Source organism: Pyrgilauda ruficollis, unplaced genomic scaffold (genome assembly GCF_017590135.1).
Source record: "Pyrgilauda ruficollis isolate IOZ18807 unplaced genomic scaffold, ASM1759013v1 scaffold132, whole genome shotgun sequence".
Lineage (NCBI taxonomy): Eukaryota > Metazoa > Chordata > Aves > Passeriformes > Passeridae > Pyrgilauda > Pyrgilauda ruficollis.
The window spans coordinates 93,154-114,960 of NW_024511655.1; the positions used below are offsets into that span (position 1 = coordinate 93,154).

Sequence of the window (21,807 nt, forward strand, 5' to 3'; positions counted from 1 at the left end):
TTGTGCTGAAAGGCACTAAAAATTAAAGCTTTTCCCACAAATGAGCAAGTCTGGCAACCCCCCAGAAGTTGCTTGCCAGGTCCATTCACTCCATCACTACTGACACATCAGGAATAGCAGCTTAAACCTGTGGATATCTACTCGACTGTTCTCAGCAAACTTGTCACCCAGGGGGATGTCCCAGCCACTGACCATTGACAGTTCTGCATTTTACAATGCATACTCTGAGAGCTCTTTTCTGGCTTTTGCTCTCACAAGGAGAGTTGGGGACAAACCCTTTAAATCTTGTTATCAGTGAAATTGGAAACTGCACCTAATGAGAACAACTTGGAAAGTATAGTTTGAGGGCGCTGATATTTAGCTATTTTCCAGTGATATGCTGACCTCTGGAGGCCACAGGCAGCTGGTTATAATTATAATTATTAGCCTGAATTCCTGCCAGCAGAGGCAAGGAAAATACAGCTATCAGCTCTCTTCATTGACAGTAGCTCCTTGCAAATCTTCTGTCCAGCAAGAAACAAAGCCTAAATTCATTAATGAGTTCATTCACAAAACGTGGTGGGTGTAGCCAGGATGCTGAGGTAGGGTGGAGGTGCTCCAGGTCACGTCACAAGTACACAGTGTGAGCTGTAACAGGGCTGATTTTCATGATTTCACCTCACAGAACTTTTGACTGAAAATTTAGGGCAAGAGGCCTCATTTACATCTGGGCTGAGATCAGAGAAGAGTGTTAATAGCTCAGGGAGACCTTGAAGGTTTGCACTAAGTAGACCAAGACCCGTGTTTTGTTCTCACCTCAGAAAGTGACTTTTGGCAAGGTAGTTCAATATTTTGCTTCTCATTTACCCACTCATAGAATGGAGATGTTCTCACTTATTCCATAAAAGTTCCTAATGCAAACACACTCATTATTTTGTGTAAGATCTAGTTTACACAGGGAAATATAATTTTTAGACGTAAATGTATGTATTTGTAAAGGAAGGATCCTTTACATAATTTTTTATAAGACCACCAGTATCAGGTATAATTTTTTATAAGACCACCAGGTTTATTTAGCCCGTGTAATTTCAGAAAGAGTTTAAGCTGAACTAGAAAGTGCCAGAAGAGTCTCCACTTGAACAGCAGTATTGCTCTCCCCAAATAGTTATACCAATCTGTTGCTGGACTTTTCCATGACAAATTCCCAATGCCTGCTCTCTGAGTCCAGGAGGAGAGAGAGCAGATTTCTCTTGGAATCAGTACGAGCAACACTTTACCTCATCTCGATTATGTTCCTTACAGTAAGGACTCTCTCCTGCAAAAACAAGAAAATAAAATGCTCCAAGAACAACATCAAACATGAAAGCAGAGCTGATTTAAAGTCCTAAGCAAAAAGCACAAAAATCTGAATATGACTTCATCACTGATACTCAAATGCGTCGTCCTTTCTGTGTTTCCGCTATCAGCAGTATTTTAAAAGGCGTATCATCCGTCAAGATTCCCCTTCTTTGTCCCCATTATTCAGTGTCAAGGCAGGAAGATGAGAGCATTACCATCGATATCACTTTTTTAATTCCCTGCCCTTGAATAAGGGCAATAAGAGCCCTGCATAATAGAGTTTTCAGCAGAGAGAGTAAATGGGAATCGGTTGTTAATTCAATACAGGCTCCAGAAGCCATCTCTCCCTTCTCTTTTCTCAAGGTAATACTCTGCCTCCAATTGTCATTATAGCCGAGAATGAAATTATTTGAATTCTGGACACATCAGCACAAACCCCAAGACTCCCTGCCAATTTCGTTGCCTGCTTGGAAGAGAACATCAGAGAGCATCACTCATTTATACGACTGCCAGCCTGAGACTGTAAATTCAGAAAACAAGGAGGCCTCAGGTGCTGCACTTTAACAGGTCTTTCTGCTCCTGAATCTCCCCCACCTCACACACAAGGTAACATTTTATCTCTGAAAGGCAAAGCTTTTAAGCATCTGCCAGAGCACACGCTCTGTACGACCTGAATGTGAATTGAAAATGAGACTATTAAGTTTATTAATTGGTATCAGTGACTTAAGGCTTTGAAGGAGATTCATGGCACTCAGGAAAATAATCTATAAAGATTTTTGTTGCTCTAAAAAGACAGTGCAGCATCAGCTTATTTCACTTGCAGCAGGTTCATCTCTTTTATGGAGCACATACTGCACTGGAGGCAAAGGGAAATTTAATGGACACTGGAAAAAATTATCTATTCCTCTGTCCCACAACAACTTAAAAAAGCATAAAAAGACAGAACTGAGAGATTGAGATACGCTATCACAAAACATTTAAGGCACTATAATTAAATTAAGATTCAGAAGTCTGTCAGTGAGATGAAGATTAAACTGGCAGAAAGTTGAACCGTGTTTGAAGCAACTTGTTCCCTCCTGCTGAGGGTTGCTTTGTACCAGGCTAATGAGAAGGCACATCTCAGAAAGGTTCCTAACAAACCAGCAGATCGCTGATGGTGATTAATCAACGTGGTTTGCAGGAGCATACGCCATGTGCCATTTTCAAGTGCCTCACACGCATTAATTAATGCATTATTGTATGTCTTGCTCCCATTTTAAGCCATAAGCCCTGCCCCATAGCAGGCTATGCATGACAATTTTTGATTTTTTAAAGATGTTTCGGTGAAGAGATGTTTCTTTTTTTAACGAAAAATTGAGTGCACCTTTTGCTAAGTGCTCCATGATTGCCTCTGCTCTGTATCTGGCATATTCTGGTAACATTTACAGCGTGGCATAAAGCAGCAAAGCCTGTAGCCAAGGGGGAATGGACTGCAAGAAGGTTGATTCCTGTGGAGGTGCTGGAACTGGAGGAGAGGCAACAAGGAATGTTGTAACAGGAAGCGACTAGGGTGATGGAAAGCTGTTGCTTCTGTTGCTTTGCAGTATTGAGAGAGAAATAACTTATGAAAGCCATGACCCAAGAGAAAGAGCTCCTTCTGTAGTCCAGTAGCTCTGTACCAGCTACGTTTCATGTGATCCCTGAGATGTTTCCTCTTCAAGGCTGTAACTTCTTGGGTTAGTTGGTAAAAATTCATAGGGTTTTGGTTTTTCTCCTCTCCTCAGATGTGTGTTGCATCTCATCTCAGACAACTTTACCAGTGAGTTTCAGTGATCTGGTTTTGAGATACAGAAATGCTTTACTTATTTACTTATATTTTGAAGAAACACAATAAAAGTGAAATTCTCCTTCAATAAGGCACATAGTCTTCAGTCTGGCATGGTGACAGCTCCCCAAACCAGCTGTTGTTATCTTATTAAAAAGATCCAAGACCTGCAATTATCAACCTAAAGATGCTTTGCAACACCAGGAAACTCCTGGTGGGCTCTAAGATAAGGCCCCATCACATGGTGGCTGTGATTTTTTGCAGCCCCTGGCTGTGAGCGAGTGCCTAATGAGCAGTGATGCAGCCGCCCTGGAATTCCTGGAGCTGGCCCAGCAGCGCGTGTGACCCACCGTGCAGGAGGAGCGTGCTGTCCAGCTGATAAGGGAGCGTGCATCAGCAAATACGGCTTGTTTATCCCGTAAAAACCGCTTTGGAGGAGTGCAAGCAGAAAGAGGACGGGTCTGCGCTGCACAGATAAGAGCTCTGACCAAAAGGACGACCAAAGGTCGCACCAGGCCTCCTGGAAACTCCCAAAGAGAAGCTTTCAGTGGGAATGGATGACTAAGGGAGTTGCAAAGGGCTTCTGGAGGCTTTTATCCGTGTGTTACCTCTCCAAATGCAGCTCAGCACTTCAGTCATTTGTTGTTGCGTGCTCTGATGAATGTGCTCTGGCTCGAGGAGTTAGTAGCCAAAAAACCCCACCACTGTAGCCGTGACCGATTGCCTGCCTCATTAGCAATCTCAGCTAATGACCTAAGAACAGTGTGTGCAGCTGAAAAGTGAGCTGCTATCTGGGTCATACACATGTGGGGTTTTTTCAGGTCAGGAAAGGCTCAATAGCAGTTTTCTGCAGGGATGCCTCATTATTCTTTATGTTCCTCAGGTAAAGGAAGATCTCCTGAACTCCCACACAAAGCAAGCAGGGTCTTGGCACTTTCCATGGGATCAAGAAATATTCCTGCAGCCCCTTTCAGTGATTCTTTCACACATCCCTTAGGCCATGAGCCACGTCATGGACTGGGAATCACACACAGTAAAACCACTGGAATTGTGTGAAATTAGAAATACTCCTGAGGCAAGAATCATGCCTTTCTATGCCATCCATGCCCTCTAAAGTAAATAAACTTTACTTTTTATACTTTCCTAGGTAATGCTTCCATTTGCAGTAGTATCTTTTATTTGATTTATGTGAGAGGATTATATGAATTGAAAACCAACTTAGAGCTAAGCTAGGCTGTGAAAGAATAAAACTTGGCTGTGGTTTGTGTCAACATGGAATCTTTGATCTGAGGAAAAAAGCGCAGTCTATATGAACACTGCTCTCCAAGTGGGATTCCAAGCTCTCCAAACATACATAAATATTTCAGACCCGTTTTGTAGCTAAGAATCGGAGACAAAAAGATTTGCTAATAACCAAAGACAAGCCTGAAGCCACCTTGATGCAGAGTGGGGAGGACTGGACATAGCTTTTTGATAACCTCAGGCAACTGATGCAGGCAAAAGCATCCATGTGGCAGATGGTCCAGAAGGATGAAAGCTGGGAGTGGACTCCAGTTGCTTTGCAAGATGAAGCCCATTGGTTGATTCTTGCAGTCTCCCTTGAATTTATTTGACTGTGGAGCTGCCAAGGCTAATTCACCACCCTGTGAGGTTTGGGAGGGGTTTTGTTGGTTTGTCCTGGGTCTGCGTGGCTGTAACAAGGCAGGGATTTTTTCAGCTGTTGTTTCGTTGTGTCAGGATGCAGCTTGAAGCTGTACTCTGTCAGAGATCCCATTTGTTACTAAAATGTCCAACAAGCTCCCATGCAATACTTAGTTCATTCACGTAGACTTTTCCCTGAAGTTCAGGCTCTGCTCCCTCCCTGTCATCTCTCACATCTCATCTGAGATTCACTCTTGTGAAGATGCAATTTGTTATCAGTTCATATGTAAATCCCCCGCTGTTCAAGGACTGCTGAACTGTCTTTCTTTATGTTTGTGTGGTTCACCGGAGTCACCGCAGGATAGTACAGCTCCCATTCTGAATTCTCCTACCCCGCTCCTCCTATGCTCTTTATTACAGTCACTCCTTGTGTTCTGGTTAATTTTACATGATCAGATCTCCAAGCCAAGGTCACTGCCTGGTTATTTCTGTGAAGCCCTGATCTTATTGCATCTCTGCTACAGCAAAGAACAAACCCAATAAGAACAGTATAATAACAACACACATTTTCTGGACCTCAGCTTCTTTCTTGCTACCAATCCCCCAAGCTGCCTCCTCCCCCCAAAGTCTCAATTTTGCCCACATATTATTGTCAATTTAGAGTACTTAAAAGCTAATCTTGTGAAGAGCAGCCCATTCCCCAAAAACCTTAGAACATTAGCTAAATTTTCAGAGACACTCAGCACCCGGTGGTGAAGATCCCCAGTGTGTCATTTCATTTGATTTTCAAGAAGTAAAAATAAATGAAGGATGCTAAAAGCCTCATCATCTCTCACAGATTAAACACTGGACACGCAGAGCAATCTGAGCAGTTTCCAGCCTGATGAGTACCTCTGATCTATTTGGCCATTTGGGCTCCATGGCCGGTGATAATGGAAGAAAAATTAGGCTCCATTATTGAAGAGGAAAAGAACCTTTATGTCTAGACTGAGCTAGGAAAATTCCATGATAACTTACTGGTGTCACAGTTTCTGCAGCTGTCAGTTATTTGATGGAGAATGCAAAGGCTGCTGTGGGTAAAACATTGAAATACTACAATTTCAAATGGGTTTATGTTGGCTTTTGGTTCTGTGGGTTTTGGTTGGTTGCTTGTTTTTTGTTTATTTTTTTTTTTCCTTCAGTCTCAGCAACAGATATTTCTGTTTTATTATGTTTTTGTTTAAATAATTGTTAGGACATCCATTAGGAAGGTAAAATGCCAGCCATTTCTGCACTTGAGGAGCCTCTCACCTGAGCAGGGGTGATAATCAATTTTTATAACTAACTCCTTTAGATCCTTCATCTCCATCTTCAGCACTGCCTAAGCCCTTGAGTAACAGCTTGGATCTATGCAAGTGCTAGAAGCAAAACTATCCAGGCTTTTGGCAAAGTCTGAAAGACATAAAGAATTTATGGACCTTCTCTTGGCTCTGCATTATTAGATTTTCACGGGCCACAAACCCAAGGACAAACACAACTAATATCATTTTATTAGCATTTCAAATATACTTTTGCTATTGTGTTTTCTTCTCTACAGGGAACTTTACAATTATAGAAATTATAAAGGACAAAAATCTCCCCTACAGCTAGCAATAGTGCAGTCATAAAAGCACCCCCTTGCTCCTTTCCAGTTCTTATTTGAGCAGCGTTGCTAGGACAATGAATTATTTTATTTATATGAAAATCCTACTGATACCTGAAAAAGAAGAAAGAAAATAAATTCTAGCATAAAATCATGCAGAAGAAATAACTCCTTCTTTCCTATAAGAATATGTAACTCAGTAAAGGTGAGGGGCATTAAAAAAGTAGCGTCTATTGCTTGTGCAGCTGTTGCACATCGAGTGTTCTTTTCCTACAAAATGTCATCCTGAAGATGCAACACTTTTTTTTGTTTTGTTTTGGTGATATTCAACTCAGTAAGTTTATTTTCCCAGTCTCAGTTTTGCCCACTTATCATTGTCCATTTAGATCACTAAAAGCTGATCTTGTGAAAAGCAGACCATTCCCTGACCAAAACCCTTTGGCACATAAATTGAATTTCAGGAGACCCAGGGCTGAGTTCTGAGGACCAAATCCTGAGGGCTGAGTCCTCTATTCTAACGACTGAGTTCTGAGAGCCGAGTTTTGAGTTCTGAGGGCTGATTTCAGAGTTTTGAGGGCTGAGTTCTTGACGGCTGATTTGGGAGTTCTGAGGGTTGATTTAGGAGTTCTGAGAGCTGATTTGGGAACTCTGAGGGCCAATTTGGGAATTCTGAGGGCTGAGGTCTGATTTAGGAGTTCTGAAGGCTGAATTCAGAGTTTTGAGGGCTGAGTTCTGAGGGCAGATTTGGGAACTCCGAGGGCAGATTTGGGAACTCCGAGGGCTGATTTGGGAACTCCGAGGGCTGATCTGGGAGCTCCGAGCGCTGATTTGGCACCTCCGAGGGCAGATTTGGCAGCTCCGGGCCCTGATCTGGGAGCTCCGAGAGCTGATTTGGCACCTCCGAGAGCTGATTTGGCACCTCCGAGGGCTGCCTTGGGAGTTCCGAGGGCTGATTTGGCACCTCCGAGGGCTGACTTGGGAGTTCCGAGGGCAGAGGCGGCAGCTCCCGCGACTGATCTGCCAGCTCCGAGGACGCGGCGGAGCCGCCCCCGGGAGGCGCTGCTCCGGCGGCGCGGAGAGAGGCGTGATGGGCGGCGCGTCCCGGGGACGTCTCGCAAGATGGCGGCGCCCCCGGACATGGAGGTTCCCCCGACCCTGAGCCTGGAGCTGCTCCCCACCGACCCGCTGCTGCTCATCCTCAGCTTCCTCGACTACCGGGATCTGGTGAGGTACGGGCAGCCCGGGGAGATGGCACGGGCGGCCCGGGGGGAAGGCAGGGGCGCGGCGGGCGGAGCTCCCCGGGCTGTGCGGGGAAAGGGCTTGCCTGCTTCCTCAGGAGGCGCTGAGGGGAGGACGCGGTCTGAGCACCTTTCCCTTCCAGCAGCACCGGGCTTTCCCCTCTTTTACCGTCATGTTTCTAACAAAATGAAATGTTCCCTTTTACTGAGGAGGTGGTGAGGCCCTGGCACAGGTTGCCCAGAGAAGCTGTGGCTGCCCCATGCCTGGAAGTGTCCAAGGCCAGGTTGGACGGGGTTTGGAGCAGCCCGGTCTAGTGGAAGGTGTCGCTGCCTATGGTAGGAGAACTCATTGATCTTTAAGGTCCCTTCCAGCCCAAAGCATTCAGTGAATCTGTTTCTCTCTCCCCCATTGTGTGTTTGTACCTAAAATGAAGCAGTAAGTAAATTTTTCAAATCAGTATTTGCCCCAAGCTTGTGTTTCAACGGGCAAACAAAGGGTGGTGTTGCTGCTAGTAAATGTATCCCACCCTTTGAGGAAAACCAAACTAAACGAAATAGGATAACTTTTCAAGGGAAAAAAAGAACTTGAATGAAAGTGGCAGGTGCCTCTTGGGCTCCGTGGCTGAAGGGTTGTGAGTCATACAGTGAAGATGAGAGTGTGGTTTTGGGTAAAACCTCAGCAGTTAACTGCAAGGTTTGGCAGTGATTGAAACCACAGTGTTTAATCAAAGAGGGAGGAATAAGCATAAGAAGAAAACAGAGTATTACCAGAAATGTGGGGGTTTTGGTTTTTTTTGTTACCTCCTAATAAATATTAGTCAAGAATGATAAGGATATCAGGGAGAATTCTGTTAGGATATCAGCAAAAAAGTCATTAAGCATAAGCAAAAATGATAACAGTTGTTATGGTGGCCCTTAGATATTTGATCGCGTGCCAACTTTTCCATTGTTTGCGTAATTAGTGAGAATGGCTTTAATTTCACTTTTATCGTGTTTGAAGCCACATGTTCCTGTGGTGCTGTGGTGACTTACTCCCTTCCAGAAGTTACAGGCTTCACTGATAAGCACCAGTACAATGGATTTCTGCAAGGGCTTTTTTCCTTTGGGATATTTCAGTTCCCCAGCCTTTAAAAATGTAAAAAATCCCCATGTCATGAAATTTTTGCACAGCCAGATGTCCAGCTGTGAATTGAATGTGTTTGTGGGGATGTGAGTGGAAAGGGTAATGCCAGGGAATACAGGAGAATCAGTTTGTTGAGGTTGATTTTGAGATACTAATACAATTCTAGTTTAAACAGTTTATAAAACCTCAAAAAGCAATAACTGGAACCTTGTTTGGTACCCTCATTTGGAGTTAATCACAGTCTTTGAAACACACACTTGGCACTGTAGAAGCTACCAGAAGTGATGTTGCCACATCTAAACTGATGGTGTCTTTTGACGACTTTCTTCAAAGTTTGTTATTGAAACAATTTAAAGAGGAAAGTAAGTTTGTAATACTCAAACTGTATGATTTCTGTAGCTTACTGTGGAAAAGATAGGGCAGAGCCTGACCATCCTGATAAAAAGAGATGAAAATCATAGCATCCTGTGCTACTGGAATGCTTTCCACTGGTGGAGTGGAGTCATGCTGGAATCTTTCAGGCACTGTTTACTCTGGAGTAGGTCTGCAGGGTGACCTGCTTTACAAAAGTACTTAATTGCTGCCAGTTCTTTAAGTGTGTGGAAAAGTAGTTCATGACTTACACAACTGTGATGAAGAGCTTTAACCATTGTAAGCACAGCTCTGAAAGGAGCCAAATCATTTTCAAATTCTGCATTTGTTTCATGAGAGTGTGATGTGTGATACAGCATTTCTGCCTGTTTGTTTTGCTGCAATCACATTTAATGATTTTATGTTTATAGTTGCTGCTATTTGAATAGAAGATTAAATCAGCTATCAAGCCATGACCCACTGTGGAAAAGACACTGCAAAAAATACTGGCTCATTTCAGAGTAAGTGGGATTGTTTTAAGCTTTTTTTTTTTCCTATGAAAATGAATTTCTAAAAGATGTTGTTCAGCCGATTTTCAGTCCATCTTCCGTCCAGCTCGTACTCTCAGCTTCTCCATAGCTGAGAAAAGCTGAGTAATGAAGGATGTGAATTAGCTTTTCACCAGCTCTAAGGTTCACTACCAGACAGAGCTCTGTTCAGAAGGCACTCTGTGTAAGGGAGTATTGTTTCTAAATTTTCCCCTAAGTAGCCCAAATGTTTCCTAGTTCTGTTCCAACTTGCTGTTGAATAGGTGCTGGAATTAATTGAGTTTGTGTAGCTTCACATGGCACAGAGTGTTCCTGGGTTAATGTTATGCATCCCGTTCCTGCCAAATAACAAATACCACGTCCTTGGGTTTAGAAGTCTCTTCAAGCTGCCATTTGAACACATTTTCTCCATGTCCCCTTAGGGAGGAAAAAAGCAGAAGGAATCAGAGCTGGAGAACCATCTTCATCAGCACCTACTCTGATTTAGGAAGATACATCCACTACTATGCCACGCTGAAAAAAGCCTGGGATGACCTGGAGCAGTACCTGGGGCAGTGGTGTCCACGCATGATCAGCTCTTTGAAAGGTACCTGGCACACCTGTGAGCAGGTTGGTTCACCCAGCCATGCCTGTTATTAGGCCTCACGCTGCTTTCATGAAAGGTCTGTGCCTTAATTAGCAGAGTCCTGAAAGTCAGGTAGATGTGCTCTCCCTTGCTTGCAGACACAGGCAGAGTCCTTGCCCAGTTCCCACTGATCCAAAGATTCCCTGAAATCAAGGTGATTTTTTTCTAGTGACTGCTCTGTCTTTATCACACTTTTAGGTTGCTATGATCTATTGTTTCTTATTTTTTTAGTGTAGTAACTCCATTGCTTTGAGGACCTGCTGGTGGGACTTTATTTGTGGGGTTTTCATAAGACCTCATTAAAATACTGTCACCTGAAAGCAGACATTTTAATCTGAAGCCAAACAAAAAGGATGTTGCTGGGTTTTATTTTTTTCTGTAGGTCTTAGAGTGGTCCAGTGGTGGAACATTAATTTTTCCTTTTTTTTACTCCCCTCCTAGATTCTGGTTTCAGTTTCAGTTTGTATTTTAGTCCTTGAAGTACTTCCACTGTTCTCGGTCATAAATCACAGCTACAGTGAGTTTTGGCTTTTCTGGTATAGGGGACAAAAAAACTTCTGCATTTTCAGCTGTATTTCAGTTTTCTGTATGAAGCTGACTTTTAAACCATGATGTCTAATTTAACCTGATCTGTGAAATTAAGAGACAAATGATCTCTTAAGAGACAATATTAAGAGACAGATTATCTCCTTCCCATTTAAATTTTGCATTTTCTTGGTTTGCCTGGATAGTACTGGATTCTTACATTTTGCTGAATATTTTTCAAGACCGAATGTGCAGCTTTTATTTATGTACAGAAAGAAAAAAAAATTCAAATTACCAATTTCCACTCTTACATAATGATGGCAGGTTTTAGATAAAATTTAGGCCTTTTTCATACTATTTGTAAGGGATACTGTTTCAATTAATTGTTAATTTGTGTCCTGTTAATGAAACAGATCATGAGTATGAAAAGGATTTTAAGAAAAAGGATTGGAACAGACAATTTTTTGCTGTGAGAGTGTTGGTATGCCCCTGAAGTGCATGTGGAAATGTAAGAATAGTTCTTCTCCACCCCTTTGTGTTATTGACTTGAAAATCCCCCTTTTACAACCCATTTATTGCTTCAGATTCCAGGTGAATGGGGGCTGCAGCCAGTATTTCTGTGTCACTGATTGAACTGGAAACTGACAGAAGCAACCCTCAGGGTGATGAAAGAGTAAAATCAATACTGCCTGAGAGCTGTAACTGGGACTCAGTTGCTGGCAGTGTTGTGGCAGAAGGGTTCCTTCCACTTTATAAACATTTGCTGCTTTCAGGCCTGTGGAGGTTGCACTGGACTGAGATTGGTGCTGTATTAAATAATCAATTATAGTCATCATTTTCTTTTCAAATTTATGTGACACTCATTGTGTACCACCCAGCATACAGTGAGGCCACCAGATACTGACTTGAGTCCACGTTGGTTGGATGAGGGCATTTACAGATGCCATGCTTTGTGTTTGAGATTCCTGCACTATCCTTTCTTTTCCAGAGAGTGTGAGGGAGGAAGATCTGGATGCTGTAGAAGCACAAATCCGCTGCAAACTCCCTGATGACTATCGGTGTTCTTTCCGTATCCATAATGGGCAGAAGTTGGTTGTTCCAGGGTAAGGACTGAAAGCTACTTACCAAGTATTAATTCCTTTGGTATTCCTTAGATACTTCACTTATTAAAAGGTGAAATGTCCCCAGAAGAAGATAAATGAAGCATTGAAATGTATTGTGACTGAGTCACCACTTAAGTGACACTTCTAGAATTGGCTGTCTTCTAATCTTGGAAGTAATTCGAAGCCCAGCATGGTTTTCTAATTGCTCAAATAATTTTTACACTTCCCCTTTTCCTAGTGAGAACCCTTGTCAGTTTTTTGCAACAACTCTAAACTTCCAGCTGTTAGACTTTTAATCACAGCACTGCAAGTTGCTCCCCTGAAGTTTGGCTTTGTATTACAGAAGTAAATTAGCCTCTTGCACTCTTTAAGCTTCATTCTTTAGTAGTTCTTTTATTTTTTAAAATGGTTAGGGAATGACTTAAAACCATAGTTAGTCATATTAAGGTAGAATCAAATTTTCAGTTCTGCAAATTAAGTTTCCTCAGTAGAAGATTTTACTATTTTATGCAGTTTCTGCAGTGAAAAACTCCCTTTGACATTAAGGTTAGAAGGCTGATGACCAAAGTTTCTGGTATTTCTGCTGTAGAAAAGTTAGGTGTTTGAAGCACCTGGTGAAGTTTTGTTTTGTTTTGCTGCAAACATAAGCAAAAGATGGAAAACTGCAGCAAATCTTTGCAATGTCTTAGGGAGGAATGCACTCATATTGCTCTGCCCAAACCTTCACTCATAAAGAGTGCAGCTTTCTCCAATTTGAGTGTTTTATGTGTAGAAGGGATTCAGGAAACTGTTTTATGAAACCATAAGGATGATTTCTAGTTCTGTTTTCTAGGAGAGCCTTTAAAATTTTTTTAGAGAGGAGATAGGTGCCCTAGTTCTGTAGATTTCAAATGGTGCTCTGCAGCCATTTGCATCCTCTCTTCCCACTGTTTCACTCCCACAAAGCCTCTACTGTAATGATGTGGATATGAAGGGGCTGCAGGAGCAGACACAAAGCTGTGGGGAAGTCTTCCAGCTTGGAGAATGGCTGCCAGGGGAAGGTGTGGTCCCACTGGTGAGGGATGAATACTGGAAGATCAGGGGTAGGCAGTGGAAGTTTGTGCAGCAGGCTGTTAGGTCAGAAACAGAAATACGGACTTGTCCTTGTTAGATGCTTCAGGTTTCTGTGTTGGCATGTTGGCACAGCTTCTGTAAAACGTGCTAATTCCAGGCCAGACTTCCTAAGGAGAAAGAGGAATGGAACCTGTTGCCCAGGATGGGATCAGCTTTTAGCATGCTGACATGTGGCAGCTTGCACCTGAGTCACAGCTTTCATAACAGCATCTGCTCAGCATCTGCAGGAATTTACATCTCATTTGCCTTTCCCTGGTGTTCCCAGCTGGGAGTGTGGGTGTGGAGTGTACACTGAGGTTTGGGTGATGCTTCCACAAAGCCAGGGTGATGTGAACTAATAACCTAGTTCAGCAGGTGGGTATTCAGCTTGGGTTTCACCTCAGTCTAATACGCATGTAGAGCATTGAAAGAAGCAGTTTCCAAAAGATGACAAGCCAGCTTTGCCTTGTGAGTGACGTCCCTGTTTGTGTTGTTCCCAGCCTGATGGGCAGCATGGCCCTGTCGAACCACTACCGCTCTGAAGACCTGCTGGACATCGACACGGCGGCCGGAGGCTTCCAGCAGAGGCTGGGGCTCAAGCAGTGCCTGCCCCTGACCTTCTGCATCCACACTGGCCTCAGCCAGTACATGGCCCTGGAGAGCGTGGAGGGACGGAATAAATACGAGATCTTCTACCAGTGTCCGGTAAGGAAGATGTGTTTGGATTCCCAAAGTACTTCTGTGCTGATTGGTAGTGCAGGAGCCTTGGTGGGAAGTTGAAGCTGTAAATTCGGTGGTCATGGGAACACTGTGAATTTTACATGTCTGAGGATCTGACTGGGACTACAGTGGTGTGTCAAGCAGCCAGACTTCAGGTTTAGTGAATACAGGGAAAGTGTTCCCTGTGTTATTTAAATTGTAACCTTGAAAGTCCAGTGTTCTCTAATATATCCTTAAACCTCTTTCCCTTTCAGGAGCAAATGGCTCGCAATCCATCTACTATTGTTATGTTCATTACAGGTAACAATTTAGATTAAATATTCAAAATTAAATAGTCACTGTGGGATCATCCAACATATTTAGAAATATTCCACTTGGTTTAATCTTGGTTTACCGTGGGGTGGAGGGGAAGTTCCATACACAGCATTTCTCTTAGCATTTTAAAGGTGGCAGGTAAACAGATCCACTTCCTCCATTCAGAGCTTTATATAAGGTTTACTTTATACACAGTACATTTTATACAAGGTTTGCATTTTGTGGATTAGCGATAGAAAGGAGGATAATAAACTTGGAGTCCCTTAGAATTCCAAAAGATCAAAGGACAGCACACACAGCTCATGCTCTAAGGAAGAAGTGGTAAGTACACTTAATCTAACAGGAGTGGGAGTACTTGATAACACATCAGGGAAGGCAAGGATAATAATTTCTTGGTAGCTCAGCCTCAATCCAATTTTGAATTACTAATATTGACAAACAGTTGAACTCTCTGCTTTTCTGTTGAACTCTATATTGCAATGCTTGGAAGATTTATGGCTGAGAAATTCTTGTGCAGAGAGCTGGTCTGTAAAACTCTCTTATTTGAGAATTAAATGTGACAGCTTGAGTGTCTGCTTAGCAATCAAGCTGTTTCATAATAATGGCTGTGGGTGTGTGAAAAGCTGTTCTCAGACAATGGCTGCAAGTGTACAAAATCCCAGAATGACATGCAGCCTTAGTCTTCTGGTGTTGTAGAGGAGTGCAGAGTGTGTCTGATTTATCCCTCTTTTAAAGGAGAGGAAATGCTGCAGTATTCCTGAGAAGGTTTCCATATGGAATCCAAGTGATGAGACCCTGATTATAATGTTAAAAACTTAGCTAAGAGATTCTTCGTTGGCTGTGTCATTTCTGGAGGGTGCACCCTGAACTCTTCAGTTCTTAACTGGTTTCCCCAAATGATCCTTTTTGGTAGAATGATCTGGAATATTGACTGACTCATCTCAATAAGCCTGAGAATTTTTAATAAAAATAATCAAAGCTTTAAACTTTTTCCTTGAAGTATTCACTGTAATGTGCTTAGTGGTAAATTTGCCCATCCTTAGGAATGCTTTCCTTCCTTGCCATCTAGGTACATCTTACTTGGAATGGTTTACATCTTATGTAAACAAAGTTGTCACTGGAGGTTATCCTATCATCAGAGACCAGATTTTCAGGTATTGTGACTGGGATTTGTAACCTCAGTGCCAGGTTTTGGTGCTGCTTCTCTGCATGCTTACCTCTCCCCAAGTGGTTTTGGGTATCTGATACAAAAGCTGGTGGTGGGGAGAGGAGAAAGCCCATGAAACTACTGAAAATGAACATGTAAACCAGAATGCTTAAAGCAACTTTATTTTTTTAACCAGAATCTTCAGAGCTTGTAACTTTGCATTAATGGGACCAGAATTTTGCATTATAAGTTACCTGAAGTTTAGCAAACAACATGATATTTATTCTGTGTGCCATGAGTGTGGTTTTGTTGCAGGACTGTTCAGTTACTAAAAAACCAAATGTTTCAGCTGATTGGTCTCTTGAATATGTAAATAAGCAGGACTTGTTCTAGTGTTTGAATTTTCATGCACTTGCAATTTCTTATAAATACAATCAACAACCTTAAGTCTGTCAAACTGGGATGGTATAGAACCAAGTCCTTGGATAAATAAATGTGCTGCTAAGTTTCTAGGTTGTTTTCTTTTTATAATGATACATCCCTATTAAAACAAGTGTTTTTATTAATATTAATTATTATTAATAATTAACCACTTTTTGTGTTTGGCTTTCTGTATTGAATATGCAGAGCTGTCTGCAGAGTTAATGCTCTCCTCTCTGCAGGTATGTGCATGATAAAGATTGTGTTGCTACCACAGAAGATATCACTGTGTCTGTGTCCACCTCTTTTCTACCTGAACTCAGTTCTGTACATCCACCACATTATTTCTTCACTTACAGAATCAGGTAAAAATAACTGAATTAATTCTTACAGTGCAGGATAGACCTGTGGAATGTTCAAAGCAAATTTATGCACAGCATTCAGAAGTGTTCTGAAATGAGCAGGAGGTGCACAACATGCTGTACTTTTTAATATAATAATCCTAGTCATTACTTGGTCAGGTACACAAAGTACCAGTCAAATTGGCAATTGCTAAAATACAGTGATGGGTAGGGGAAAGCAGTTACAAGCAGCTCTTGTGATTTAGGAAAGGGTAAAAGACAGAGAAGCATGGAGATGGTTCCTGCCAACTGATTTGGGCTACTTTAGTGGGTGTTTTCTTTTCCCAGTCTGCTTGGTGATGCCAAGGGCACTCAAACATTTCTTGAAAGGAATGTGTTAAGTATGTTCTTTGGCTTCTAGAATTGAAATGTCCAAAGATGCCCTTCCTGAGAATGCCTGTCAGCTGGAGAGTCGATACTGGAGAATAACTAATGCCAAAGGTGATGTGGAAGAAGTCCAAGGTCCTGGAGTAGTTGGTAAGTGAAAAATTACCGGAGAGAGTATTTAATGTTGTTAAAATACTGTTCTTGTCTGTTTGTCAGCTTGTATCATAATTAGAGAAAAAGAGATGTGTCCCTCTGTTTTGGCTTTCAAGTTTGTAAGGGATACCTGAACATCCTGTTACTTAACCCCTCTCCAGTTTTTTATAATATCAGCAATTGCTGAGCATCAATTTATGCATCCACTGGAATACAGAGTGATTTGTCTGAGCCTGTTGTGGCGTGCAAGTCTTTTGCAACTGCTAAATGGTAGTTCTCCATCAGTCCTTACTATTGTGATGTAATATTTTACTCACAGGAGAGTTCCCAGTTATCAGCCCAGGGAAAGTCTATGAGTACACCAGCTGTACCACGTTTACCACAACCTCTGGATACATGGAGGGCTACTACACCTTCCACTGCCTCTACAACAAGGACAGATTCTTCAATGTCACAATCCCTAGGTTTCATATGGTGTGTCCAGCATTCAAGGTGTCCACAGCATGAATGGTAAGCAGAGATGCAGTTGGCTAAAACAAACCCCAAAATTATAAAAATTACAAAAATTACAGTGCTGAATAGTGTTTGTATTGCTGATTCAATACAAAACATGCCCCACGATTCAGAGCTCCTCACTGGTGCCTGCAGACATGGCATTGCATGAACTGCTTGGGTTTCAGAGCTCCCTCCTTGCTGGGAGGGTGGGAGCACACTCATTAATTTTAGCCATAATAATGTATCTCTCTATTCAGACATGCTCTAGTTAATGACATTTTAAAAACTGTAGAGTCTGTGATGTGCATTAGTTCTTGCTGAAAGTGCATTTCATAAAGTCACTTAATGACTTTGCAAATCACCAAGATACTTCACTTGCTGTTAATTATCATGTAGTTTTAGTTTGGAGATGGTGGGTTAATTATATAATTTCTCCCTTTTCTTTGACACATTTAGAAAAGAGCTCTTGATTTATTTTATCCCCAGAATTAGTGCAAGCACTGAGGAGCTGTGAGCTTTCCTCAGGAGCAAGCAGCTGCTTGCACACTGTGACAGGTTTATCCCAGGATTTCAGACACTCATTCCCAGTGGCTCTCAGAGTAGGTGCCAGCAGATGTCGTGCTTCTAACAGAAAATGACATCTCTTAACTCTTGCTCACATTTTTGGGAATTCCTAAATTCCTTCCCTTCAGTTGATTGGGAAGGTAATTTGCTTTTCTCTGTTGCTCCACTCCTATTTTAAAAGTAGTAATGACCCTTTTCTTTTTAAGTTACTTTAGTAAAAGACAGCCTAAACCACCAAGAAAATGGGTACAGCTGAGCTACTGAACTGTGGCTTTACATAATTGGAGGTATGGAATATTGAAACCCAGTGGATCCTTAGAGAGTGAAAGGTCAAGCAGTTTGGCAAAATGACCTCTGTTGCAAATTAACCTTGGTTTTGGGACATAGATCACAATGTCTGCTGCAGCTAATGGGTGTGACAATGAAGCCCAGATTTTTCTAGGCAATTGTTAGTGCTTTCTTAAAATTAACCAGAAAGGAAGATTTTATTTAAACCTAGGTGTGTTTTGTATTAGGCAGCAATTCCCAATGATGCTGCAGTGGATGAAGACGAAGATTCCACAGGCACTGATGACTCCTGAGATCCACGTACAGTGTTGGACTTTCCTGCACCCTCTGGATGCTGCCACGGCACACTCTTGGGATTTTTTCCCAAACAGTTTGCATAAGCTGAACTCTTCAGGGCTAGTGCATAGGAATATTTCTGACTGTTGTAAATGAACTCTGTTGCACATCAGGGCAACTAGCATGAATGTTGGTGCCAGTTTTCATATTCATTAAGAGTATAACTTCTATTTCCCTGGTTTGGAAGTGGGGGAAGAGGGAGGAAAACCGGGGGAGGGAGAGGAAGAGGAAGGTGTTTGGGCTTTGTTTACTTTTTTCTGAAGTGTGAAACAGCTTGATAGTCCAAGGTACTCATATCTCACATTCTTAAAGTATTGCCTACTTATGATCATACTGCAGATATGGTGTGGGGACTTGGTTTTATACAAAGCATTAGAAGGGTGTATCCCATTGTCCTTTCTCATGAATTTCTGCTCTGGATAACTGCTGTTGGGAATGAAACTTGCAGTTTGGTCTGAATATCCCATTTGGGTGAGATTAGGTGCTGTTATGCTGGTTTTTTTTTAATTAACATAGTAATGGCAAAAAATTCTGGTCATCAAAATGTATAAATTAGGAGTGAAACTGGCCTTATTTATAGACAATCTATTTGTCAGTTGGATTTTATGCTAAGTGACTCTGACTGGAGAATGCCTCTGGGAATGTAGTGTCCATGCATAATCTGCCACTCGTTAAGTAAGGAATTTCTCAATGACTACAGAGTATGGATTTGTAAATATGTTTTGAGGTTTTTTTCCATTGATGTTTGCTGTTGTCATAGGTGACAAATTTATGTTATGTATCATGTTTTCCTGAGCCCTGGATGAATTTTTGTAACTGAGTAAAAAAGAAAATAAAATAAATATGAGGCTGGCAGATTTTCAGATGACTAGAAAATTTATATTTAAAGAAGTATCTGTTGGCTTTATCATTTTTATTTTGTTTCTGTTGTCCTTAATAAACAATTGCCTCTTTTGTTCTCAAGTGCTACATGGGACTGTTTTTGCCAAGACTTGAGCAATAATTTTGTGACCAGCACTGGTGTAGTCAGTTCTTTCTGTTGACAGCCAGACATTGTAGGTTTTATGAGGTAGACTGGTATATTGTGGTTCCAACTCAAATTTTCCATTATTGACTACTTTCCAGATTTCTCTTTTTTTTTTTTTTTTTTGCAAGTCCAGGTATTGGATTCTTCATGTGCTTAACTTTCCCTGGTGCATTTTCCACAGTGGCACAAGGTGGAAAAACAAATACTGAGTCTGATCCCTACCACAGTCATAAGGTGAAACATCTTCAGAAACAAAACCAGCTTGTGTTGTCCCTCACAGGAGTCAGAACAACACTGAATTGCTGGAATGCTTCCAAAACACAAGGATTTTTGGGGATTACCACACTATTACCTGTGAGGGGTAAGAAATTTCCACAAAAGTTTTGTCAAGGATCAGTACAAGTAGGTTTTAGTGGAACTAGAATTTCCTGCAGGGCTGTCAGTGGGCTGTGTGTTTCCAGGGACGGATAACCCTCATGGTTGGAGGCTGTTCTTGGGAAGTTTCCTCCCAGGATCTCTATGTTCTAGTGCAGTGGAATCAGCTCAAGGGCATGGGACTCTACACAACAAAAACTGCCAAGTCTTGGCAGTTTCACACATTTTTGGGGAGTGGTTCTGAGCTGGAATTCTCGCTCTCTGTGGGAGAAGTCAAGATCCAGGACAGGGCTGTGCTTTCAGCCCCCGAGTGCTGCGGTGCTGGGGTTTGAGGCCTCAGCTCTGGGCACAGCTGGTGCCAGAGGGGTCAGGAGTGAGGAGACAACCAGGAGGAGGGATTGCTGCTCCTGCCCTGAGCACCTGTGTGTTTTGTAGCAGGCCAAAGGGTGTTTCTTTGCTTCAGGCAGCTATTTCAGCACAGGGTGTGTTGCCTGGAGCTGCCAGCAGTGCTGCAGCTCCTCATGATGTGCATTTGAAGTGGGGCTGAAGCCAGTGGCTCTCCTCACCCCTCCCAAGAGGTGAATCATGGAATCAATGTGAAAAACAAAGGAGTTGGTGATGTTTGGCAGCACTGCTGGACTTTGGGAATGTTCACTGAGCGGCAGGAGAGAGCTGAGTTGAGGTCCTGCTGCTGCAGACAGCACCTCACTGCTCTGGGTGAGCACAAGTGTGGGGCAGGGTCACTCCAGTGCCTCCAGCTGCCCAACACTTCCTGCAGTCACTGGAATCACAGGAATGTCCTTCCCTTCAGCCACCCTCCTGCTGGCTCAGCTGAAGCTCTGCCACCTTCTCCTGCCGCAGATCTGACTCTAATGCTTGGTTAGGAGTTCACCTGGCCAGCTAAAACGAGCCACGTTGAACGCCCGTGACTCAGCTTGTGGTGAAACCCTGGTACATCCAACACAAACATTTACCTGCTCTGGTCCTTTTTCTGTCCCTGTGCTGACAGGCTCTTTAGAATTGTTCTTTATGATTCCTTCAACATCTTTGTGGGATTTTGCTGGCTGAATGGTTTCATGGAGGGGACCTTTGGCCACGATTTCTTTGCCATCACTGCATCACAGAGAGAAAAACAAGTGGTGCGCCAGCCAGTGAAATAAAAAAGTTGCCGTGCAAGTTATTCCAGGGTTCTGGTGTTATTTTTTCTGTCATTGTTTAATTTCTCTAACTTAATGCAAGGAATTTAAGGTGCAAAATTCAGGTCAAGTTTGAAATACCATTTATCTGTGATGATACAGATAAATGTGTGCTCTGTTGGAGGGACTCTTGCCAGATTTTGGGAAAGGAAAATAGGTAAATGTTCAGCTGCGGCTGAAGTTCCTTGTTCCCAGTTTCTCAGGGAAGTGAATTAATATGGGATTTTTTTTCTATCATATTAATTGTGTGGATTCTCATTTAATAAGCTGCATCCAATAATCCACAAGCATCTTACTCTTATCTCCCTTTTTTATTTATGGCTTAAACAGAGGCAAAATCTTTTAGACGGAAAATAATATACTGAGCTGACAGATAATCAACACACCAAGAGAATCTGATGTAAGTTCTGAGTGGTTTAGGATTTGCTTTAGGTTTAGTAAATAAATTGGCAGTTTAGGTGGGATAAAAAATAAATCTAAGAATCCTTTTTAAATATAACTGGTAACTTTACAGGTATTTCATATTGTCCTCAAGTCAGCACTGACCCTTTTTTTTTTTTTTTCTAGATAGCATGGATCTAAGTATTACTAAAATACTTTTGGGGTCCTCATTTCTATTGCTGTTCAATGTTTTCCTGAGTTGTCAATGTTTAAATCTAGATTCAGGTACCTGTGAAGGAACGTGCCACTTTCCACTCCTGGTTTTTCCTTTGTGTGTTTTAAAACCCTTCACTGTTTTCATTTATCTATTAATTCATACCATGAGGTACCTGGGGAGACCTTAGAGCACCTTCCAGTTCCTAAGGGGCCTCCAAGAAAGCTGGAGAGAGACCTTGGATAGGGCAATGGATTTTAAGTGACGAAGGGTGGATTTAGATGAGATATTGGGGAGAATTATTTAATCAGAGCACGGTGAGGCCCTGACACAAGTTTCCCAGAGACTCTGTAGCTGCCCCATCCTTGAAGTGCTCAAGGCCAGGTTGGATGGAGCTTGGAGCAACCTGCGATAGTGGAAGCTGTCCCTGCCCATGGCAGGAACGAATAGTCTTGAAGTT

The 21,807-nt window shown here is 42.3% G+C and overlaps 1 protein-coding gene across 1 annotated transcript; it reads left to right on the top strand.

Annotated features, from left to right (window-relative positions):
* The first annotated feature begins 7,274 nt into the window (after window positions 1-7,274).
* Window positions 7,275-19,117, top strand: FBXO3 (F-box protein 3). Its single transcript, XM_041459185.1, has 11 exons — window positions 7,275-7,612; window positions 9,527-9,616; window positions 10,066-10,229; window positions 11,782-11,896; window positions 13,489-13,693; window positions 13,963-14,008; window positions 15,093-15,177; window positions 15,833-15,955; window positions 16,353-16,468; window positions 16,791-16,981; window positions 18,046-19,117. Exons 1-10 carry the CDS (start codon window positions 7,503-7,505, stop codon window positions 16,976-16,978), a joined length of 1,242 nt encoding a protein of 413 aa, XP_041315119.1. The 5' UTR covers window positions 7,275-7,502; the 3' UTR covers window positions 16,979-16,981; window positions 18,046-19,117.
* The last annotated feature ends 2,690 nt before the right edge of the window (window positions 19,118-21,807 follow it).

Coding starts and splice junctions, on each gene's coding strand:
- FBXO3 (XM_041459185.1), top strand. CDS start 7,503: ATGGCGGCGCCCCCGGACATGGAGGTTCCCCCGACCCTGAGCCTGGAG. Junction 15,956..16,352: donor TTCTTCACTTACAGAATCAG/GTAAAAATAACT, acceptor TTTGGCTTCTAG/AATTGAAATGTCCAAAGATG. Junction 16,469..16,790: donor CCAAGGTCCTGGAGTAGTTG/GTAAGTGAAAAA, acceptor TTTTACTCACAG/GAGAGTTCCCAGTTATCAGC.